The 22788-nt window shown below is 40.0% G+C and overlaps 1 protein-coding gene across 1 annotated transcript in view; it reads right to left on the minus strand.

Annotated features, from left to right (window-relative positions):
- CSMD1 (CUB and Sushi multiple domains 1) overlaps nucleotides 1–22788 on the minus strand; it is a 439588-nt gene that overhangs the window by 80378 nt on the left and 336422 nt on the right. The window contains exons 39-44 of the mRNA XM_056856290.1: nucleotides 21494–21574; nucleotides 17871–17984; nucleotides 14000–14188; nucleotides 10772–10918; nucleotides 5698–5886; nucleotides 3622–3807 (exon numbers count right to left, since the gene is read on the minus strand). Coding sequence (XP_056712268.1) covers nucleotides 3622–3807; nucleotides 5698–5886; nucleotides 10772–10918; nucleotides 14000–14188; nucleotides 17871–17984; nucleotides 21494–21574 — 906 coding nt within the window. The remainder of the gene's footprint in view (nucleotides 1–3621; nucleotides 3808–5697; nucleotides 5887–10771; nucleotides 10919–13999; nucleotides 14189–17870; nucleotides 17985–21493; nucleotides 21575–22788) is intronic.

A 22788-nucleotide genomic window follows, 5' to 3' on the forward strand; every position in this document is an offset into this window, starting at 1 on the left:
AAAAATACATGAAAATAAAAATGTTGTTTTCAAGTTCTCAAAATAAACTGTTAAAATAAGGAGATGTGAGTATACATTTTCTGATACCTTTTGTTCTGATACTAATAAATAGTTTGATATCAACAACATTATTTCTATACATGAAGAAAAACCTGGAAACGGCACAGCTTTCAGTGCTTAAAGGTATATTTCTGACTCCATTCTGGAACTTTTAAAGATGGCAACTAAATTCCTGTGATGGTGTAATGCCCAGTTGATACCACGTTGGTGTAAATCCACCATGCTGTGTCAGAATTCCAAAGATGCCCGCAGTCTGGAAAAGGCTGGTGTCCCTTGGTGTATTGGGTCAACAAATCCTCTTCCTTCAACATCTGATAGCAATCTCTCTCACACAGGAGGGAATAGTTAATGACACACAGTACAGAAAAGGTCACCTTGGAGATATTAACATTATGAATCAAGTGGAGGGATGGCTAAGCACAATTATTACAGTCTGGAGCAGACAATTAGTATGAGTGGTTCATCCCTATGGATTGGATCTGACATTGCAAAGTCTCAGCTATGCCTGAAATTCCTTCCTGGGCTGCCTATAACATTGGACTTCAACTGGAGGCCTCATGCATGCTAAGCCTGTGCTGTTCTAACATGCTTTGCCTTTCTCTGAGGGGTTTTCTGCCATCGAATATGAGGATGGTTCCAACAACAATGAAAAATCCAAATGTCACATGAAGTGTCTTTTACTTGTGTGTCTAGTTGTGTGTGTGGTTAAAGGAATGCTCAGATATATGCATGGGCTCTTCTAGTCCTTCCTCTCCCTTCCATTTATTGTTGTCCAGAAGGGGAGCTCTGCCTTGTTTCCAGCTTTCTCCTTGGTCACATTCAAACCCATCACTTGTTTTTCACATGAGTGCTCTTCCTCAGTGAGGTATTGTGGAAATGTCACAATGCCTTCTATGACAGTACAGTTGTGTGTTTTCTTGCTGTGTTTCTTAGCTTCTACATGCTGCCCTTCTGCCAAAGAATGGGCCTCTTTGGGCCATTATTCTGCCCATGGGACATGGACAATTGGGAGTGATAGGTCGCAGGCTTTCCATGGGGGTTTCCACTACAAAGCAAGCTATACTGTCTCTGAGTGAAGAGCCTGAAGTTTCCTTTTCTTTCTGTCTGCCTGTCCAAAGGTTTTTAGGAGGAGAGTCAAACTGATACATGTAAATTTCAGGGAATGATGACTGCATTGACATTTGCTGTTATATGTATTATACCTAACAAAACAAAAAAGCTTTGATTACTCAAGTTTGTTTCTTCGTATGCCATCAACCAATGAAGTCTCTAAAGACTTTGTAATGAATCCCTTGCAGGGATATGGGTTTGTTTGGTGCAGAGGATGTGAAAATGTAGTGGACTGCATAATTCCTTTGACAACACTTGATATTCCTTATAGAAAGCTCAAATCCATTACTTTGCAAATAGTGTGCACAAAGCTCAGGTTTATTACAACAATCCCTTTGGCTTGCCACTCACCACTGACAAGGGGGGGGCCTGATTAAGCACTCCAGCTAAAATTTCTAATCCAAGAGGACAACTGGGTGCCCACAGAATTGGACCCCCTGTCCCAAACTTCACCAAACTTGGGGGTTCTTCTGAGGAGAGTCACCAACAGCTGTGCTGCAAATTTGGTGCCTCTACCTTGAAAAACAGCCTCACCAGAGACATTGGAGCAAAACATTTCCCCTGCCCCCCAATTGAAGTCAATGGTGGGAATTCCCCCCCACAAATGATCAGGTGTGAAATTGGCTCCCATTGGAAACAATGGAAAACTCCATTGGATAGATGGGGCACCCCCTTTGGGTGGTCACACAATTGGACCCTCTGACCCACAGTTCACCAAACTTGGGGGTTCTTCTAAGGAGAGTCACCTGCAACTATGCTGCAAATTTGGTGCCTCTACCTTGAAAAACAGCCCCCCCCCCCGCAATAGCCCTGAAAAATTCCCTATAGAAGAATATAAGATATTCTCCCCCACCCAAAAAACCTTCCTATTTACTGGTATGGTTTTTCTGCTTTGGGGGGGGGGGGGCTTTCCCAAAAATTTTCAAGCTCAATAAATCCATAAAAAAAAATACCAAAAAAATAAAAATGGTGCACACCTAGGGTTGTTAGGTCCCTCCTCTCCTCGGGAGGGAGGCTATTATTTGAAAGCGTGCATGCGCCGATGCACACCCGTCACTTTTGGTTTAGAACCGGAAGTGCTGCCTCACAAAGGGCTTTTACCTCTTAGTTTGAGTGGTAAAGCGGTCCTAAACCGGAAGTGATGTGTGCCGTGGTATGCCAATGGTAGGCGGGCAAAGGGGTAAATTGCCGGGGGTTTGCCTGCCACCAGTGGGCACCTGGCAACCCTATGCACATCCCTACTGCTAGGACTGGCTAGGGCTTTCCAAACTAAGATTAGGCCAAACCATGCAGTTACTTAAACACACACACACATACACATTCTGCTTATTTCACTGATGGAGCAGAACAAAATTTTTTAAAAAAAATAAAACCATATCCCTGGGTTGGAAGAAACATCTCTTTAAAAAAATCAAGATGCTCCAGAGATTGCCTTTTGTTTGTCCTTGTTCTGCCACAGCTTATTGTTTCTACTTCCCTGTTTCCTATTTACTCTTTTAAAAACAAACAACCGCCCCCGATTACATGCTCTACATCACATTCAGTATAGTGTTTCTTACTTTTGAAATTATAACAGGCTCATATTGTCTTTTGTCTTCCTCTTCTGATCTCTCTACATTCTGCAGTTATTTTCTCCATTCCTGTTTTTATTTAAGTCATACATTTGTATTCTCTTTCTGATTTATGCCTTTTAACTATTGCTTCTTTGTAAGTTTCATATTCTTTACTTTCCCCTCCTTTTTCAAGCAACATCTTTAAATATGTTCCTCTTTGGACCCCCACCGTCCCAGCTCAGGAATGGCTTGTAAATGTATGACTGAGATATCTGTATCATAAATATTGTACTGGAGGGCATTCAATAGTACTGCTGTGTATTTAGTGAGAGGTAGTGGATCACAGTTGGACAGCCCAACCCTAAGGGGAGGAGTCAGTTCTGCTACGGTTGGGGACAGTGTAATCAAAAAGGGGCGTTCCTGGGCCAAAAAGGCTTAGGGAGCTGACTTATGCCAGATCCACCCCCAGAAATGCCCCCTTTGACACCCGCACGAGCTTCTGCTCTGGGAAAATGCTGATGGCAGGGCTGCACCAGTGCCTGCGGCTCGTGCTGCCACACAACTCCCCGAGACCAAAATAAGTGCCCCTGCACCAGTGTTAGTGCCACTTTAGCTGGCTTGTGGTACTAACACAGGCACCGAGGTCACACTGTCTCCTATCCCCTCCCCCCCGGTTAGGATTGTGCTGTTAGTACCACTGGACCCCTGAATAGAAGGGAGTCAAGTTTGAAAGTAAGTAATGAACAACAGAAAGGGAAATGAGGGTTACAGTGGTGATGTCATGGCAAAATATGTATTTGTACTCTATTTGTCAATATTTATTGACAGCTTACCAATAAGGAAGAAAAAGAAAAACATATTCTGTAGAAGTACACATATTTCTAAGATGCAAGCTTACGTTTACAGACAGGTGGCCTTCCTTTATTGCTCCACAATCCATCTTCTTGACATACTGCTGTTGCTTGTTGACTTGATTCTAGCTTGAAGCCCTCATTACATTCATATATCACTCTGCTGCCCAAAATAAACTCATTACCCCAGACTGAACCATTTCCGGGAGATTCTGGAATACCACAGGATACAGCTGAAAAGAAGGGAGAGAAAGCTAAAAATCTGTTCGCCTCCGGTACTAATCATAATACTGCTACACAGGAAAAAATGCAAATGATATACAACATTTATCTTATTGTCGCTGTTGATATAAAGTAGTTTAACAAAGTTTAATAAGAATGGCAATGTTACGATATTCTGAAATATTCCCGCACATTATGACTCAATAATATGGCCATCTTTTAAAAATAATCATCTCTCCTCTGTGCCCTTCTTAATATTTTACAAAGTTAAGCTTGTTGACCTGTAACCAGTATTCTCTGAACAGCTCTCTGTGTAGTTCCATGTAGATGACCTGCAAATGTGCAGCCCAAGATGGGAACTGTATAAAAGCCACACCAAGGAGTTCTACATATTTTATCACACCAATTTTTTAAAAAGTATGAAATGTTGGCAAAACCTTCTGCCTTTGGTAGGCCCCAGCCTAGAAATCATCTTTTCTTCCTCTCCCTTCCACCTAATGAATATAAAAACTGGGCACCAGAAAGGAATATTTTGATGGAAATGCTTCAGCAACCTTAACTGTAGACGTTGCTATTTTCTAAAGATATAATTATTTTGAATGTACTGCTGCTTGTAGATTTTTTGCTGTTTCAGCAGCTGAAAGTAACAGTAATAACAATAAATTATTATTCCTTGGAAGGAAATCAAGTTCTTTATGCAGCAGCAAGAGTGTTATTAGCTGAGTTGCCACTTGACAAGATGGGAAATGAAAAATACCATCTGACCTTAAAAGCTTAACCCAAGTCAGAGATGTGTTCTTACAAAAATTGAAACTGTTATAGAACATACACAGAAATAAACTACACCATTTCCTAAAATAGAAAACACAGACAAATTAGATTTCAATCACTATTTACAGTGCAATTTCAGGGCTTAATTACAAACTAAACCCAGTGGAATAGTTTTGCTGGTACTTCAGACATAATGAAAGGGCCTCCTTGGAAAAATTCCACAAAGAAATATAGAAAATGAACAAAGCGTGCCTGGTGCTAATTCGTTTCAAAGGGAATTTGCTTGTTTTCCTAGAGGGTAAATAGTTTTCTCTAAAAACCTTGGGGGGGAAACATCTTTTATACAACATACTGTGGCCATGATCCAAAGACTGGGGAGCTGAGATTCAGAAAACTGCTTGTTCAAATATTATCTTTCCCACAAATACCAAACTGAACATATGCAAGGCACTTAGCACACACACAAAAAAACACAACTTGCTAAGACCAGGATACATCATAGTGATCCACCCCACAGTGCTGTTCTAAAAATTACAAGATCATGTAAATGAAGCACTCTGAAAGCAAAAATAGGTATCTAAATTATAAGGATAATCAGTCTGAAAATACATGCTCAGTGTGCACTCAGAGTTTTGCTAACTGTTTTCCCTACTAGTCTTCCCATCCCAATGCTGAGAGAAAGGCTGCTTTTTAAACTGCACAAATGGTAAGCTTCTTCATCAGTGGTGAGTGTTATAATGAAAACAGCAAACAAAGTGAAGGCTGAAAATGTAGAGTTGCATCTAGCACAGGGAGCCTCAGGACACCAAGAGAGGCTCCTGCAGCAGCGGAAGCTTTCTTTGGCCAAAGGACAGTGCCACCATCAGAGGAAAGGTCTATAAGATACAACACAAGGTTATCCTTGCTACAGTCGTATCTCCACATTTTACCCTACTTAGCACATTATATTTACGCAGCATACTGTTCACATTCTCATGTAAAATGGGAAGCAACAGAAGACGAAGGCAGTGCAGTGCACTAGCATGCCCGCTGTACATACCTGGCGAGTTCAGATATCCTCACCCCCTGAAAACCCTGTTTGCAGAAGATGTTATTTAAAAACTTCAATTTGCATTTTCTTTTAATCTTACCTTGGCAGAGAGGGGCAGGGAAGTCCCACTGATACATGCCATTTGGGTAACGCCTACAAGTGGTATTGCTATGGCCAATCATTCTGTATCCAGGCTTACAATAATAACAAAGAGTGCTGCCAACTGTGTTCTTTGTTTTATTTACAATTCCACCATTCTTCACAACATGGTTTACACTGCAGTAAGGAGCTATATGGGAATAACATAAACAAATGTCAGGATTCTGCTCTCAAGATGGTGACTTGCTTTCTGTCCTCACAATCAGAACCCATATGTAAGTCATTCAGATTGCAGCATTCAAGCCCCAATTTTCTCATATAGACAGCAAAGGACTTTTCCACAGGAGACTGAACTTGAATCTTTCTTGTACATTTTGTGTGGGTATGCGATTCCTTCCTAATTGCATCAGAAATTAGGAGACATTTTTTAATTCATATGAGCATTTTGGCCTATGCAGTTTTCATGTCTGCACTGCAAAGCAATTTAGGCAAAAGTGTGAAGAGGCTCAGTTTCTACATTTGCAGCAGTGGGATATTGCATATATATTTCCTGCTGCTGAATATAAGCTCTATCCAGCAGCCAAGGTAGCATATCTTCAGTCCTGTTAGATCATTATTAAAAAGACCACCGAAACAAGAAAATCATTACAAAATTGCTAAACGAGGCTACATCGGCACATAGGTGGATGTGGGGCTGTGGTTGCGCTTTAGCAATAATGCTTTTCAGGACTGTAATGTCCACACAGGAAAATCCATTTGTGAATGATTGCTATAGCACCATGCTTTCACAATATCCAACAACATGTGAATGCAGCCTAGATAAGAAATGGTCTGAGGTGCCCTCAAAAGCTTTAGATACAACAGTTTGCTGAACGCTATAACCTTTAATTGTTCCATGAATAAACCGGAAGAGCAACATTATGTAAATATTCATCTCAGAGGAGGGCAGAAGAATCTTCTGAGTTACACTGAGCTTCAAAAACATCTTTCTGTTTCCCAGGCAATTCAGAAATCAGCTCAGATCGGAGGACAGTGCCCATTTCAAGTACCCCACTTTTGAGTAAGCAACAAGCTTTAAGTGATTAACTGGTGTGACTTTTCAATTAATATTGTAGCTCCAGTAAAAAGCTTTATGAACTAATCATAACTAGAAATGAGAGTCAGAATGAAAATAAAAAAAGAAAAGTTGACCTTCTCTGAACACGAATGAATTGAAGGCCTTTTTAGTTGTTTTTTGCTACTATATGTTGCCATTGTGAGACTTTTCATTTTACCCATTTTCCTTGGTGATGTTCCCAGTTCATTTGTTCCTTTTATGACATTGCTATGATATTTTATGATATACACCATTTATATACAACTGACACACAAAAAACCCCACAGTAGAAATGTATATGTGGCATGAGGAAACATAAAGGCTTAAAAATAACATCTGTTCAATGGGTTGAAGGGAAAGGAAAAATGAAATGGAGATTTTCAAGTAGAGAAATGGGGCTGTGAAATTCAGTAACATCTCTATGGAAAACCTTGTATCCTACAATCTGTTCCAGTGATGGAACAGAATCTGTTCCAGTGATGGAATCAACTTCCATTGTCAGAAAAGAGGAGGAGATTTTCACTGATAGCCCCTGTCCAGTGCAGATCCCCACGTGGCATTCTCTGATGTTTGTGAAGTTCTGCTGACTCCCACAAACAAATTGGAGGGTGGGGCTCAGTGACTCCAGTAGGAGGGGGAGGCGTGAAACTCTCACCCCATGAGCTCTGCTTCTTTCACAGATCTTGTAGCATACAAGCCACTGCTTTGCAAATGTCAGAATTACATTTTGCGTTCACATATAGAAGCAAGCGTACGAGGACAATAATTTCAACTGAATGAGATTTTCAAAATTCTCAAAGAAATAGTTCATTGACGTATAAATGGCTTTTGTTTCATTGACGCTGAGTAGGTAGGAACAATTTTTTTCTTCTGGATTAAGGAATTTTCCAATGAATTGAATTTGAGATCAATACTCTGTCCTAGTAATACAATTAAGCTCTTTGGTTGACAATTCTGGTTTGCTTTAATGGCAAGTCATGTTCTGACTGTTTTCCTCTTGTTATGAAAAAGTCCCATCTCAACAATAGTCAGCAACTGCATGCATATAAAGTGACACTTACTATACACAAGAGTTGTCAAAGCAACACTGTAAAAAGCCAGAAGGGAACTAAAAAATCCTTCTCCTTGGCTTCATGTGCCACATGTTAACAGTCCATGAAGCAAATTTCCAAGTGAGAATGTGGCATTCAAATGGGTAATTTTCCTTTAACTTTTCATGTACCCAAATTAACATTTGTTAGGGAAATGTTGTTTTCTTTTATTAGGGCTGCAATCCTTAACAGCATAGGATGGACTCTCTACTCAAGCATACATTTGAGACCTATTTCCACACTTAAAAAAATACAAATTATGAATAAATTATGCAAATCACAGTTTAACAATCATAATTGAATGTGCTTCAGCAAGAAGCTATGTGTGTGTGTGTGTAAAGTGCCATCAAGTAACAGCCGACTTATGGCGACCCCTTTTGGGGTTTTAATGGCAAGAGACTAACAGAGGTGTTTTGCCAGTGCCTTCCTCTGCACAGCAACCCTGGTATTCCTTGGTGGTCTCCCATACAAATACTAACCATGGCTGACCCTGCTTAGCTTAGGAGATCTGACAAGATCAGGCTAGCCTGGGCCATCCAGGTCAGGGCTGCAAGAAGCTATAGGAAGCACTTAATCCCCACTTCGGTCCACAGGAACTCCTGCTCACATCCCTCAGACTTGTGAGATCTTACACCAGACCCTACCAGCATGTTTTCATCTTTAGTATCTGAGCCATGTAAGTGGAAAACTTGAAAGGACATTCAGCCCTTCATCCAATAAGAATTTTGTACTTGCACAACGTCGTCACAGAAACACAGGATACACCCAGCTGGGAATAAAGCCACTGAAAGAAATTGGTAGGGAGTTGGTGTGTAGAACATACTGCAGCCCATGGATAAATACTCATTTGTTTTTGTTTCCCTTAGGCCCCTGAATAAACCATACCCAGCAGGATCTCCTTACGTGAGTATTTTGCGATAGCAGAGATGAAAAGAATTATTTTCTACCAAACCTTCCGTTTTAGAAGTTTTCAAAAGAAGAAAAGTTTAGCGAACTCTACAAAACATCCTGGGCATCTGCTATTTGCCAAACCTTGTGCAAAGTCATGGTTGGAGGAACAGTGGAGGGAGGCGGGCAGGCAGTAAATCATTACAATAGGCTGATAGTTGTGAGGGAGCCTGCTGGCTCAGTCACAGCTGCCAGAGCATCAATAGCCTTTTTGAGCCTCTAGTTCCTTTCCTATTTTTCATGCTGCTGCCTTCCCTCATTAAGATTCAGGCCCGCTTGCTTACTTTGCTACTTGCTGTTATTCCTCACTCATGCTGCCTGTCTCTCCTGCATCAGATGTAAAACTTATAGACATGGAGAGAACTATACAGCCTTTCAGAACATGCTGTCAGTGAAACATGAGAAAAGTTTACTCTGAGCTGTTCTTCAAAGGTATTCTCCATCTACAAAGTTAAATATATCCTTACCCTGTGCACATTCATTAACTTTTAGTTCCACGTTAACATTACTGGCAAATACATCTCCTCAACAAAGTGTTAACAGTCATGGACACTGCTAATCCTTCAAAAAAAAATTGAAGCTACAACATATAAATGTTACCCTTCATTGTTTCAACCTGGAAATATTTTTTCCTGCTCCTTTGTGTCATTCTGATGTGCCATGAACTCAACATTTTAAAAGCCATTTTTGTTTGGGCCTAAAATATCCTGCTTCTCCACATGGAGGAAGGGATCTCAGGGACAGAGGTGTGCCTGACCGCTCACTAGCCTCACCGTGTAAAGAAGTCCATTCCTGAGTGTTCGTCCTATCAAGCTACATTTTGAAGGCCAAGAATAGAGAGACTGTCTTTGCATTGTGCCATGATTCACTTTCCCATACATCAAGATTTCTACTGTGCTGTCTGTTGAGAGCCACAAGTCTACTGCACAGCTAGTTAACCTACTTACAACCCTGGATTACCAGCTAGGAGGCAGTGGGCGGATTTGCCTAGTTTGTACAGCATGACTAAAGTTCAGCAATGCGCCTCACACACTCCTGGCACGACAGGAGGATAAAATATAGTATCTGCACATATGGTTTAAAGCCTGGCCAGTAAGAAAGGTCTCCATTGGTAGGGCTGGGAATGACCACTTCTGAAGTCCAGAAAGACCAACAGCTATAATCGAATGTACTGGTTAGATTTTATATGCACATCTGGTTTTTCAAGTAAGTAATAAACAGCACTGTTATCTGCAGTGACTGAACAAAAACAGAAACAAATGCATTTTTTGTCATTCACAAATAGTTATTTGTACCAAAATAATAAACAAGTTAGGCATATGTGCGGGGCAACTCTAATGACATTTCATGAAAGGCCACCAATTACCTTTGGTAGGATTGCCAACCTCCAGGTACGAGCTGGAGATCTCCTGCTATTACAACTGAACCCCCCCCCCCAAAAAAAAAACCTGCTGCCAGATCCAGTTGGGGAAATACCTGGGAAATTTTGGGGTGGCGCCTGAGGAGGGTGGGGTTTGGGGAGGGACTTCAATGCCATAGATTCCAATTGACAAAGCGGCCATTTTCTCCAAGTGAACTCCACCCCCAAAATCTATTATTAAGTACTATTATTAAAAGACAGTCTTGCTAGGAAAAGTTGAGGGCAGCAGGAAAAGAGGAAGACCCAACAAGAGATGGATTGACTCAATAAAAGAAGCCACAGCCCTCAATTTGCAAGGCTGTCAAAGATAGGACATTTTGGAGGACTTTGATTCATAGGGTCACCATGAGTCAGGAACGACTTGACGGCACTTAACACACACACACACACACACATGATTAAGCAATCACTCATGGATACAGTCATAAAGCAAATCAATGCAATAGGTAATATAAGACTGGTCCAAATACTATAGTGTTTATTTCTGACACATATTCTGTGAATTTAATAAACTACTGACCTGAGTAACGAATCTTGAATCCTTTCTTACTGGTTGCATGGTCAGTTGACCAGCGCAAATACAACTGATTGGTTTTGCTTGTGTAGTTAAGTTGTCCAGTATGATTTCCACTCAGAGCAACCAGTAAAGGACTTTGACCAGAAGAACCTGAGGAAAATATTTTTAAAAAAGAATAAAATTTTAACTGCTCCTTTCATTAAATGTTGAAACTTTCCACAGCTATAAAAGATTAGTCAAATTGTACTTATGAGTATTCAGTGACTGGAAGTATATTCAAAACATGTATCATCCTGTTTACATGACCCTATAGACAGACACTTCTAGTTTTCTTCAAATGCCACTTTTCTGTATACTTTGGAATAATCCCTTAATTCTCATCTGAAACTGGCAATGCTCTAGTTTTCAGGGAAGTAGTTGTCTGGGTATACTACTGTAGACTTCAACTAGAGACATTATTGAATGCTTCTCCAAATATTTTTTAAAATAATCTCTGCATATGGAAAACTAGTATGCCAGGAAGAAACACTAGGATTGGGCAAACTACCCAGGAACAATTGGGAAAGCTCCCAACAATTGATCAGTAACACTGAAGCACTCTTGGTGAGAAAAAGCTTTCCCCCAAGAATTTTCTAATTGCTTGTATTTCGCAGGTTCTTTCTTTCTGCCACATATGTCTGTATTTCCCAAAGTGGCCCTTGGCAATTTGGATATTTTCAAAATAATATATGATGAGCCAGAAACAGAAGCTAGGACAGAAAGGCAACTTGCTTGCATCTGGCTATCCACTCATTGGGTAGTTGGCAGACATCTACTGCCACCAGCATGTCATAGCAGTAAACACAGGGAAAATGGGTTAGGGGAGAAGAAAGTCAGCTGTAACCAGACAGTCTGAGCGGAGTAGAACTCAAGTACCATGTAGATGCCTTTATAGTGAAAGCAATATTATGAGCTGCCAAAACTTGTATTCTGACCTCAAGGAATTAAAATTTTGGTGGCATTTCTCCCTGATGTTTCGTTTATTGTCAGCTCTGATTTGGATGTCCCAGACTAGTCTGATCTCATCAGATCTCAGAAGCTAAGTAAGGTCAGCCCTGATTAGTATTTGGATGGGAGACCACCAAGCAATACCAGAGTTGCTATGCAGAGGAAGGCAATGACAAACCACCTCTGAACATCTCTTGCCTTGAAAACCCCACCAGGTGGTCGCCATAAGTCAAATGTGACTTGATGGCAAAATAAAAAAACAAAAACAAAATCTCTGTACCCCATATTTTGAGAGTGCTAGTTATCTGCCACGTTCAGCTGAAGTCAGCAGGCCTTACATTAAAGTACATGTGTTGAAGCCTATAATGTGATTTCATTCCGCTCAGTGTTATTTCATTTGTTATTTAAAATCTACTCAAAAAACAACTCTGGACATCCCATTCACGTTGTCTGTATTTTGCATATTTATCAGGAAAAAGGACAGCAACTACACCACATACCAAGTATAGCTGAAGTGTGATAGGTGTGATAGTATAGCTGAAATGTGATTAGCATGTGTCATACACATAATAATCATACATAAATAAAATGTTAAATACATTTTGAGCAGAGAAATCTTGTACCTTACCTTGGCTTTAACAATGTTTTGTGTCATTGAACTTTCTGTTGGTTTTAAAGTGGCATTTTTTTCTCAGCCTTGTTTCTATGGTTAGGAAGTCAACAGTAGACCCTTGACAGGTCCATGGAAAAGAATGAGTCTGTTTTACTTTTAGTCAATGAAAAGAAAGAGAAGAGGCAACACAGGAGCTAGGGCTTGAATCAAAGATGTATTTCATTAAGGACAGGTATGTAAGTACTTTTATCATGGAATTCTTTGTTGTCTTAACAGACTGATGTGTGTGTATAAAGTGCCATCAAGTCGCAGCCGACTTATGGCGACCTCTTATGGGGTTTTCAAGGCAAGAGACTAACAGAGGTGGTTTGCCAGTGCCTTCCTCTGTATAGCAACCCTGGACTTCCTTGGTGGTCTCCCATCCAAATACTAACCAGGGCTTACCCTGCTTAGCTTCTGAGATCTGACAAGATCAGGCTAGCCTGGGCCATCCAGGTCAGGGCAACAGGCAGATACCTGTATATAAGTTCAGTCATCAAAAACACTCTGGTGCTGTGCCCAATTTTTGTAATGCTTGTGTTTTTACATAAAAAGGGAGCCTGTTAATGGTATGAAAAGACCCTTTAAGAACCCCAGCTTTGTGTCGTTTCAAATTTTCCCAGACCTGCTTGCAGCCCTGATATAATGCTGCTTCAGTGTCGTAGGGCTTCCTTTGTCTTTATTATGTGATTGCAGGCAATCAGAGATCACCACAATGAAAATGATAATTTCACTTTGCCAGACAGTAAGATTTAGTAATATGATGATGTCACTCAGATAAAACAAACTTCCGTTGTCCTCCATCTGAATGGAGGGTCACTTTATCATTTCTCAGGCAATGCTCTGTTGGGCCACATTGTACTGGTTGTCCATCTTGCATGCTAACACCACTCAACTAGGTTTTTCTTTTAATCCAGCTGTAGCCACATACTACATGACTAATTGGCACTTGTGGATAGAGAATCACATTCCACAGAAAGCAATGCAGAATAGATGGACAGTTCCTATTCATCCACACATAGGGTTGCCAGGTCCCTCTTTGCCACCACCAAGAGGTTTTTGGGGTGAAGCCTGAGGAAGGCGGGGTTTGGCGAGGGGAGGGACATCAATGCCATAGATTCCAATGGCCAAAGTGGCTATTTTCTCTAGGTGAACTGATCTCTATTGGCTGCAGAGCAGTTGTAATAGCAGAATCTCCAGATCCTGGAGGTTGGCAATCCTAGCCACACAGCTTCAATGATATGGGCATCTGAATGTATATTTAAAATAGCATCTCTATCCACAGTCTACCCAATTATTCAATCATGAATTATTGATTGGAATAGGAAACATCAGCCCAATTGTCCTCATTACAGAGCCGTATTCCCTTTCCTCCCTACGAACTCTTTCCAATCCTTTGGATAGGGGTACAAATCAATGACTGAATAATATAGAGAACATGTTTCACAAAGGGCAAAAATGTTTGAAAACAGCCTCACTATATCTGCTCATCACTAAAAATACACCATTATCTGATACATTGGCATTTGGCATTAGGTTTGTTCTTCCAATGTTGATAATTAATTGAATCAATATCAAATATTTATTCTTACCATCAAATATTTCCAATTCATCAAACTGCTTTTCACTTTGGAATGTTTCTACAAAGATAGAGATGTTGTAACCAGGTTCAACTTTAAGAGTCCAGGCACAGGTCTGTGAATTGGGATAGTTGCCTGGGTAACCTGGACTGAGAATTATTCCAGATGAATCCATACGGACTTCATTTTCAGGGCATTGTGCTATACAGAAAGACAAAGAAAGAAATCAAAAAGTTGTTTGCTTGCAGAGTTTTTTCTTTTCTTTTTTTAAAATAAAAATACTTAGATATGGGAGACCTTGAATTTACATCAAATTGAAGAGAAATCAGTCGAGGTGCAAATATCCTGCAAATACCAACTGCACCATCCATTAGGCCATAAATCAGCAAATACTTTCATGAAACCCAGTATTATAATAACCTGAAAACTGAAAAATTTATACATGCATGCCAACCTTTTATACCAATGTGAACATCAAACTGCTTAAAATGAATGTTCTGGCTAAGTTCATGTGATTGGAATATATTCAAAGAAGCACTGGAAAAAATTATGTGAATGTGAAATTTTTGCTGCTATCACACTACTATTGATTAACAAATGAAAAGTGGAAAAATCAAGCACTTCATGCAACAAAAATATGCTACAGTATCTTGAAATTCAAAACCCATACCGACTTAAAATCTTTTTTCCAGACATATAACCAGTTATTTCTTGTTTGAAAGAGCCTCCATATTTTGCATTATTACACATTAAGCAAGACTGATAGATGTCGTGGTCCAAATGTATAATGTCATTACACATGCTAATCATATCATTACACATGCTAATCATAACAATGAGAAGAGGTGAGGAGGCACTGTAGAGTATTGGGAAGAGGTTACATAAGAACACAAGAAAAGCCATGCTGGATCAGACCAAGGCCCATCAAGTCCAGCAGTCTGTTCACACACTGGCCAACCAGGTGCCTCTAGGAAGCCCACAAACAAGATGACTACAGCAGCATTATCCTGCCTGTGTTCCACAGCACCTAATATATTAGGCATGCTCCTCTGATGCTGGAGAGAATAGGTATGCATCATGACTAGTATCCATTTTTACTAGTAGCCATGAATAGCCCTCTCCTCCATTAACATGTCCACTCCCCTCTTACAGCCTTCCAGGTTTGCAGCCATCACCACATCCTGGGGCAGGGAGTTCCACCATTTAACTATGCATTGTGTGAAGAAATAAGGACCCTGAAAAATAAGGATCCTGAAAATGGGACTGGGGCATGTTCTTTCCTATCCCTTCCTATCCCGGGTCACTTCCAGGCAGAGGGAAGGGCTGGATGGATGTCTGAGGTTTTGCCATGCTACCTCTGCAGTTTTTAGCCTCACTGCATCAGGTGAGCAGAGAAGCTAACGGTATTCCACTTGGCCTTATTATCTCTGTCCTGGCTCCTGACTCGGATTGCTCAGAGCAGGTTAATTTCTGACACACTGCCCAGGAGTTCCGCCTGACTTTGTCCTGCCGCTTTGTGCTGCCTGCCTCCCAGCAGCAGGCCCTCCCAGTTGTTTGAAATGCCAGGAAACAATGTCATAAATAACACTAAAAGTGATATAAATATTGAAACAGCAGATGGCAAAATAAAGAAGGAAAGCAAACACTGGCAGGAAACTGCAGAGTAGAAAACAAGAGCTAATGGACACAAAAGACAAAGGAACAAAAGACTGTCTTAATAGCTATGAATAGCTTCACCATAGTCAATATGTGCCCCATTGCCCTGCGTTTTCCTTGAAGAGTGCTCGAGATCTCCCACTATTACAACTGATCTCCAGCTGATAGAGCTCAGTTCACCTGGAGAAAATGGCTGTTTTGGTAACTGGATTCTATGGCATTGAAGTCCTTCCCCTCCCCAAACCCCGCCCTCCTTAGGCTTTGCTCCCAAAATCTCCAGCTATTTCCCAACATGGAGCTGGCAACCCTACTCCAAGAGTTTTTTTTTTTGGGGGGGGGGGTTCAATCCACTTCCAATTGCTGTGTATGGAGTGTGCAGCACACCCTGCACCCCACAACCTGTCTTTTTCCCTGCTCTATTTCCCAGAGTTTTGTCTCAAAAGCTTGCACCTCATTATAAGGACAATCCTCCCTGTAACTGGCCTGCATCAAGATATCCATTAAAACTAGGGTTGCCAGCTCCGGGTTGGGAAAGACCTGGAAAATTTGGGGGCAGAGCCCGAGAAAGGTGGGGTTTGGGGAGGGAAGGGACTTCAATGCCATAGAGTCCAATTGCCAAAGCAACCATTTTCTCCAAGTGAACTGATCTCTATCAGCTGGAGATCAGTTGTAATAGCAGATCTCCAGCTAGTACCTGGAGGTTAGGCAATCAAAAATTAACACCTCTGTACTAATATCATAGATTAGAAAGAAAGTACAAAAAATAGGCAATGTTATTACAATATAACAAAAGTGTAATGAGTTCAAAATACATATAATATACAAGTGCCTAAATACATATACAGTAACATTCAATCCAAGTAGCTGCTACTGATTGTATCCTGCCCAGGAACTCTGTAACCAGTTGAATTTGTCTGTGCAACCATGTATAAGTGAATTACACAAAAATAATACATGGTTTGCCCTTTTTGATCCCCATGGGAAATTGAAAATTATTGAAATTATTGGCTCTGGAAGCTTCGTTTGAAACAAGTATGCATATTAATATCCTAACTGAACAGGACTGAAGAAGATCTGAGACTTGAAACGATCGTATCCCTATTCCACCCCTTCTTCTTTCAAGACTTCTACTTGGATTGAATGTTATTGTATATGTATTTAGGCACTTGTATATAATATGTATTTTGAACTCATTAAAGCCGGATTTTTTTTCTCACAATCCTAGGAACCAGGAAACAAAATCCCAACCCAGGAAACTCTTTTTAAATCTCAGAACAGTACATCAAATTTATTTTTGTATGGATACATAGGTTTACAAGTGTATTTGTGAAAGCCACAGATTATTTTAGGAGTCAAAAATAAATGAGACAATTTGTAGTTACAGAAAGAGGAAGTATGACTGGCAAAATGTGAAGGTTAATACAGGGAAATTGAGAGACAAATTAAAACGAATAGAAGTGTGACAAAAATCTGGCAGCATCTAGAAGACTGGAATTTACCAGGCATTAATAAATAGACTGTGTTGTAGCAGAGGTATCGAGGCCAGTAGGCACTCCGTGTGAGTGGAGAAGGGGTGTCACAATTCTATATGGGAAAAAATGTTATCTTTGCATTCACATAGGAAGCTCCAGTGGTGTATGCATGCAGCACCATGTATACGCTAGAGTCCCTACAATAAAGACACTGAGAATGTGCTTTTTTAACATTTGCTCTACAATAAAAATTTCTTTGTCCTTCTCATAAATCATGAGTTCTATGGCTGTAGTCTTTTTCCTGAACTGGTGATCTCTATTATACTTATGTGCTACACATTATAGAATCACACTGTTCTTTCTACAGCGATGTCTATTTTGGAGTAATTTGTAAATTTGGTTGTCTCACAGTTAAAACATACCTGAATTGCCCACATTAACATCCTGATATTTTCCTTAAGGACAAAGTGATGAAAGTCATGTAAGAATTTTGCATATATGACCATTTCCCATTTTTGGCTGAAAATATTGGTAAAATTGTTATTTTTAAAGGTTACTGCATCTATACTTTACACATATTAAATCCTTAACCAGATTATTGTTTTTAAAATTAAAAATGCTTTCATACAGAATATTAGAGGACAACCTTTATTGTTTTCTCGTGATGTCAATTTTTAATCATTAATTTGTTTTAAAGCAAAATTTAAATGTAAAATAGAACAAAGGAAAACATAGTAATTCCTCTTCATACATACCTTCACAAAATGGAGGAGAACCCTCAAACTGGAGTTGTGCTTTTAACTTACAAAACAGCATGTCATTTCCAACCAAGGTGTATCCAGGATGGCACTTGTACTTGGCAAAGTCCCCTGAAAAATTTATAATGAATATAATATATGAGATAGAAGTTTTTAAAAATCTATATATAAAACACTGTAGGAACTTGAAAGTGAATAAAAATAAGGACCTTACCACCTACTAGGGTTTTCTACACCTGATTGCCTGACTGTACATATTACTACAAATGTAGTGTGATTTTTTTTTCTTGTGTGTTGTAGGGATCTTTATCAAGGAGTAAGGCTTCCTCATATTCCCCACATGGCTGGTCATCTGTATGACACTTTGTGGGAAAGGAATTCTCCTGTTGTTTAGTTTCATGGCTACAGTTTTCTTTTTAAAATGGTTGGTTTCTCTTGTTTTTTCTCTACAGTTTGCAGATTTTACACTACTAACACTGCCATCCAAAACGGAGTTACACCCTTCTAATCCCACTGACTTCAATGGATTTAGAAGGGTATAACTCTGCTTAGGATAGCACTGCAAGAGTACTTCAGAGTATGTAAATTCTTTTCATGAAGAGGTATGTTCTGTTTGAAAGTTTCACTTACATATTAAGTTATATAAGTTTTTTTTAACCAAGTAAACAAACCTGAAGTTACTTGCTTGCGTGCTATATGATGACTGAACAAAATTGGTTATGTTTATGTATTTGCTTTATTTATATCTCCTTTTCTCCCCAACGGGGACTCAAAGTTGGTCATATTGTTCTCCTCTTATCTAGACTTTAATGCATGACGTGATAAAATTTGGGCAATTTTTAAAATCTCACCCCCTCATCCATTTCCTGGTGGTGCACATGATCACATATGTATATGTATTCAGTGAAGAATACACATAAGGAATGCGTTAGACTCATTGACACTCTTCCAACTAAGTAAGATCCAATGCTGTATTTACATATGTGTAGATAATTGCAATTATCTATGATGTTCAATACCATTGACCATGCTGGTCAGTGACTGGATGGACTGAGATGTCAGCCTGTCCTGGAGGAAGTTGTAATCCCCCTGAAGGAACAGGTTCATAGCTTGGGGGTACTGCTGGCTCCTGGTTTACAGTTAAAGGCTCAAATCTCCTCTATGTCTTTTATCAGCTTTGTGTCTTTTATCAGCTTTGGCTGATACATCATCTATGGCTAGTTCTTGAAAAGTGTGATCTGATCACAGTGATCCTTATTATTATTTTAAGTTGTCTATGGTCTGTTTTTATTATTTATGTTTTGATGCTGGGCTATGTTTTTTAATGCAGGTTTTCAATTAATATCTTTCAATGCTTTGTTTTTTATTGTTTTTTATTTTGTAAGCCACCTTAAGCAGGTTCCTAGAGATGTGGTATAAAAATGTTGTAAATGAATACATAAATATACACAACAAGAGCTTGCTTTAATCTACTATCCAAGTATCTACATCTTCAACCAAGGAATAAGGAATAGTGAAATTTTTTTGCTGCAATACAAGGGAAAATAGGGAGGACTAACACCTGTACTCCACAAAAACTGAATTAATCATTATGTATCAATAAAGGAAGCTGCAGCCCTCAATTAGCAAGACCTGAGCAAAGCTGTCAAAGATAGGATATTTTGGAGAGCACTGATTCATAGGGTCGCCATGAGTCAGAAGCGACTTGATGGCACTTAACACACACACATCAATAACTAGATATGGGGAGAGCAACAACAATCATAGAACATTACAAAATCAGCTATTGGTTACTGGTATCATAGACCATTAGCAAGCAAACCTCTTCACTTTTCTCATGTAATAAACTGAATTTTTGGGTTGACTCTCTAATTCATCTAATGTAGAAATGATTTAAAACAGCTGTTTGGCATTGGAATATTCCTTTGAATTTTTTTTTGATAAATATAGAAATTTCTCTAGTGATTACAGAAAGTCCAGCAACACTGACATTTATCTATTGGGTTCTCATTGCAATTTTAAATGACTGATTGTATCCATTTATTCTCTTGTATGGAGAATGTTTGTTTTGGCTTAGAGATGCCTGCACACCTGACAATTCAGCTCACGCCCTGTTTGCCAGTTGCAAACAAGGAACCGATTGAACAGGGAGCAATGGGTTGTTGTCTGCTTGTCAACTCCGTTTGTGGCTGTTTGGCATGTTGCTTCACCCAATTTCTTCCTAATAGTGCAGTACACTGTGGTTGGCTTTTGTGCATGCACATTCTTACACACTTGAATTCTACTTCCCCTCTCATCTTTGCTCTACCCCTGCCCTACTTGACAGACAATTGTTTAGACAGGCAGTTAAATCAGTCAAAAATCATAGAGATTTGTCATAAACGAACAACTGTTTTTTAAAAAAAAAACACCCTACTGTTCTGTGTTTGGCTAAGTAGTCTTTAGTGACGTTAATGGTTGCTGACCTGTTTTCGTGTATGTGCAATTTTGCAAAAGCCAAATGGGAAACTGTTTGGCATGCTTTTGGATCATTTGGTGCCAAGCTGAACAGACGCAGCAACCAGGCAATGTCTGACTGTCAGTAGAATACAGTAAATTTGATTGTTGAACATGCTGGCCCCAATGTTTGCAGCATTCCTAGTTTGGCCTGGGTAAATAGCTGTTGGGGGAACTGGTGGTGCATATCACATTAGCAGATTATATGGGTCTGTGCCATAGCTGTTGCACTCTTTTAACACCTATCTTCACTTCTTTAAGCTACACTTACCACTATGGCTTGGTCTCTTTACTTTCTCTGTGCAAATGATTCTCCTGTGTCCTGGGAAAGCAGTTCCCATTGCTGGGTGCATTCCTCTCACATGGGGCACTTTGCAGTACAATGAAAGACAATGGTATGGTGAAAGCAGAAGTGCCTAGGGCTAGAGCAGGTGTGTCAAACATACACCTTGAGGGTCGGATCCGGCCCCTTGAGAGCTCTTATCTGGCCAGTGAGCCAGCCGAGGCAGCCAACCCCCACCCCACTCCCAATCTGGGCATGGCCCCGCCCAACCAAGCGACATTTATGTCATATCTGGCTCTCGTAACAAATGAGTTCGACACCCGTGGGCTAGAGGAAGCAGGATCCATGGCAGAAGACAGGTTCTGCTGTTCCTGAAGAAACAAACAGGATCCAACCCTATATTTCTCTACCCTACCCCTATAAATCTCCACCAAGAATTAAAAATTAAAAAGAAGGTGCTATAAAGGGCCCCATCTTTTCATGTCTGTGTGGAAATAATGCACCTGTAATACAGATGGCTGTGCATCATGGAAATGCCTTGTTTAGCTGTCAGCAGGTGGCACTTTTTATGTAGTAAGCTATGTTTTAAGGAATGCAATTTTTAAAACATTTCAAAAATGCTTTTTTAAAAAAAAATAGAGCACGTTCAGAAAGCTAAGTTTCTATGTGTGGTTTGGGGGAATGTAGCCCTCAGCACTACTTACATTTCACCTATGGCTGCCTTTCTAGACAACAGAAACATTTCAAGCATAGGCAAGAGATGAGATGGAATTATATAATATAGGTAATATATGAACAGAGAACAAGTCTATAGCTGTGGTAAACACATAACAGTTGTTACCTATTTCAAAATCATCATCTTCTGTAAGCAGGTCAGCTTGTGGAACTGCTGGTGGAGGCTGGCACTTCTTAAGCTGATATGCTATAAAATTAAATAAAAAAAGTCACCACCCATTTTAAAACAAGCATCGTTATATGGTGGAAGTGTATTTCTTTATTTTACTTTATTGAGACCCCACTTTTTGTGCCCAATCGGGACCCAAAGTGAAGTTGTGATTCTAGCACAACATTCCTATTTGTTCAAGTAAAGCAGGGGTGGAGAACCTTTTTTCTGCCAAGGGCCATTTGGATATTTATATCATTCGTGGGCCATACAAAATTATCAACTCAAAAATTAGCCAACCAATACGTTTCTCCATGGCCCAGATGGAAAAGGGTTAACACAGTTTCTTGGGTGGTCCTAGCAGCTCCATAGCTCAAGACTCTTCTGGAAGGGGGGGAAAAGGTTCCTTTTCTCGGCAAAACAAACTCACATCTGCCTTGAATAGAGGCTATTCCTGTCTGTGGGAGGGGGTGGATCGCCAGTCTTAGATCCTTCTGAGCTAGAGATATGCCAGGACCCACGAAGGGCCACACCAAATGATTTTGCGGGCCTTAAACGGCCCCCGGGCCTGACGTTCCCCACCCCTAAAGTAAAGCATCCATTCGTAATGGCTCTAAATTCCCAACTGGAATAATGCCATAGATATTCCTCTGGCTTTTGAGGAACCTTTAAAAAAAGTTTTAACATTATTGTACTAACAAAGTCCTATACATATACTGTGTTCAGATAAAGAGAAACCCCTGCCTTGAACCTTTTAACGAAATTAAAGATAATGATGACTCATCCAGCCCTGATGCAATCCACAGTTCAGCTGAATTTTGCAGATGTCCCCTGCTCTTCTACCAGCACAGGTGAACTGTTGCCCACTCACAGATATTCCTGATCCACAGAGACTGTGAAATTGCCATTGGTAATGCTTGTGACTGATTGAAGCTCTGACAATAAATTTCAGCCATGGACAGTGTCCCATAGATTTGGGACACTTGAATAGGAACCGACATGTCAAAGCATTGCTACACAGCTTCAGTGAATACCTATGATGTGCTGCAGCCAAGGGCATGGGAAAAATGTGATATGGTACACCACAGTTCAGCCACTTTGTAAATCCCATCCTATTAACTTTAATTATTAGTTTTTGACTGAAGACAACATTTTAATAGGAATATCACCCTGCCTTCCATATACGCTGTCCTCCTTCACCCTCTCTGCCACACATTTTATGGCTAAAAGTCTGATGAATTCCTTAAAATTAA

The sequence above is a fragment of the Euleptes europaea genome, chromosome 10, assembly GCF_029931775.1.
Source record: "Euleptes europaea isolate rEulEur1 chromosome 10, rEulEur1.hap1, whole genome shotgun sequence".
NCBI classification, from domain to species: Eukaryota; Metazoa; Chordata; class Lepidosauria; order Squamata; family Sphaerodactylidae; genus Euleptes; species Euleptes europaea.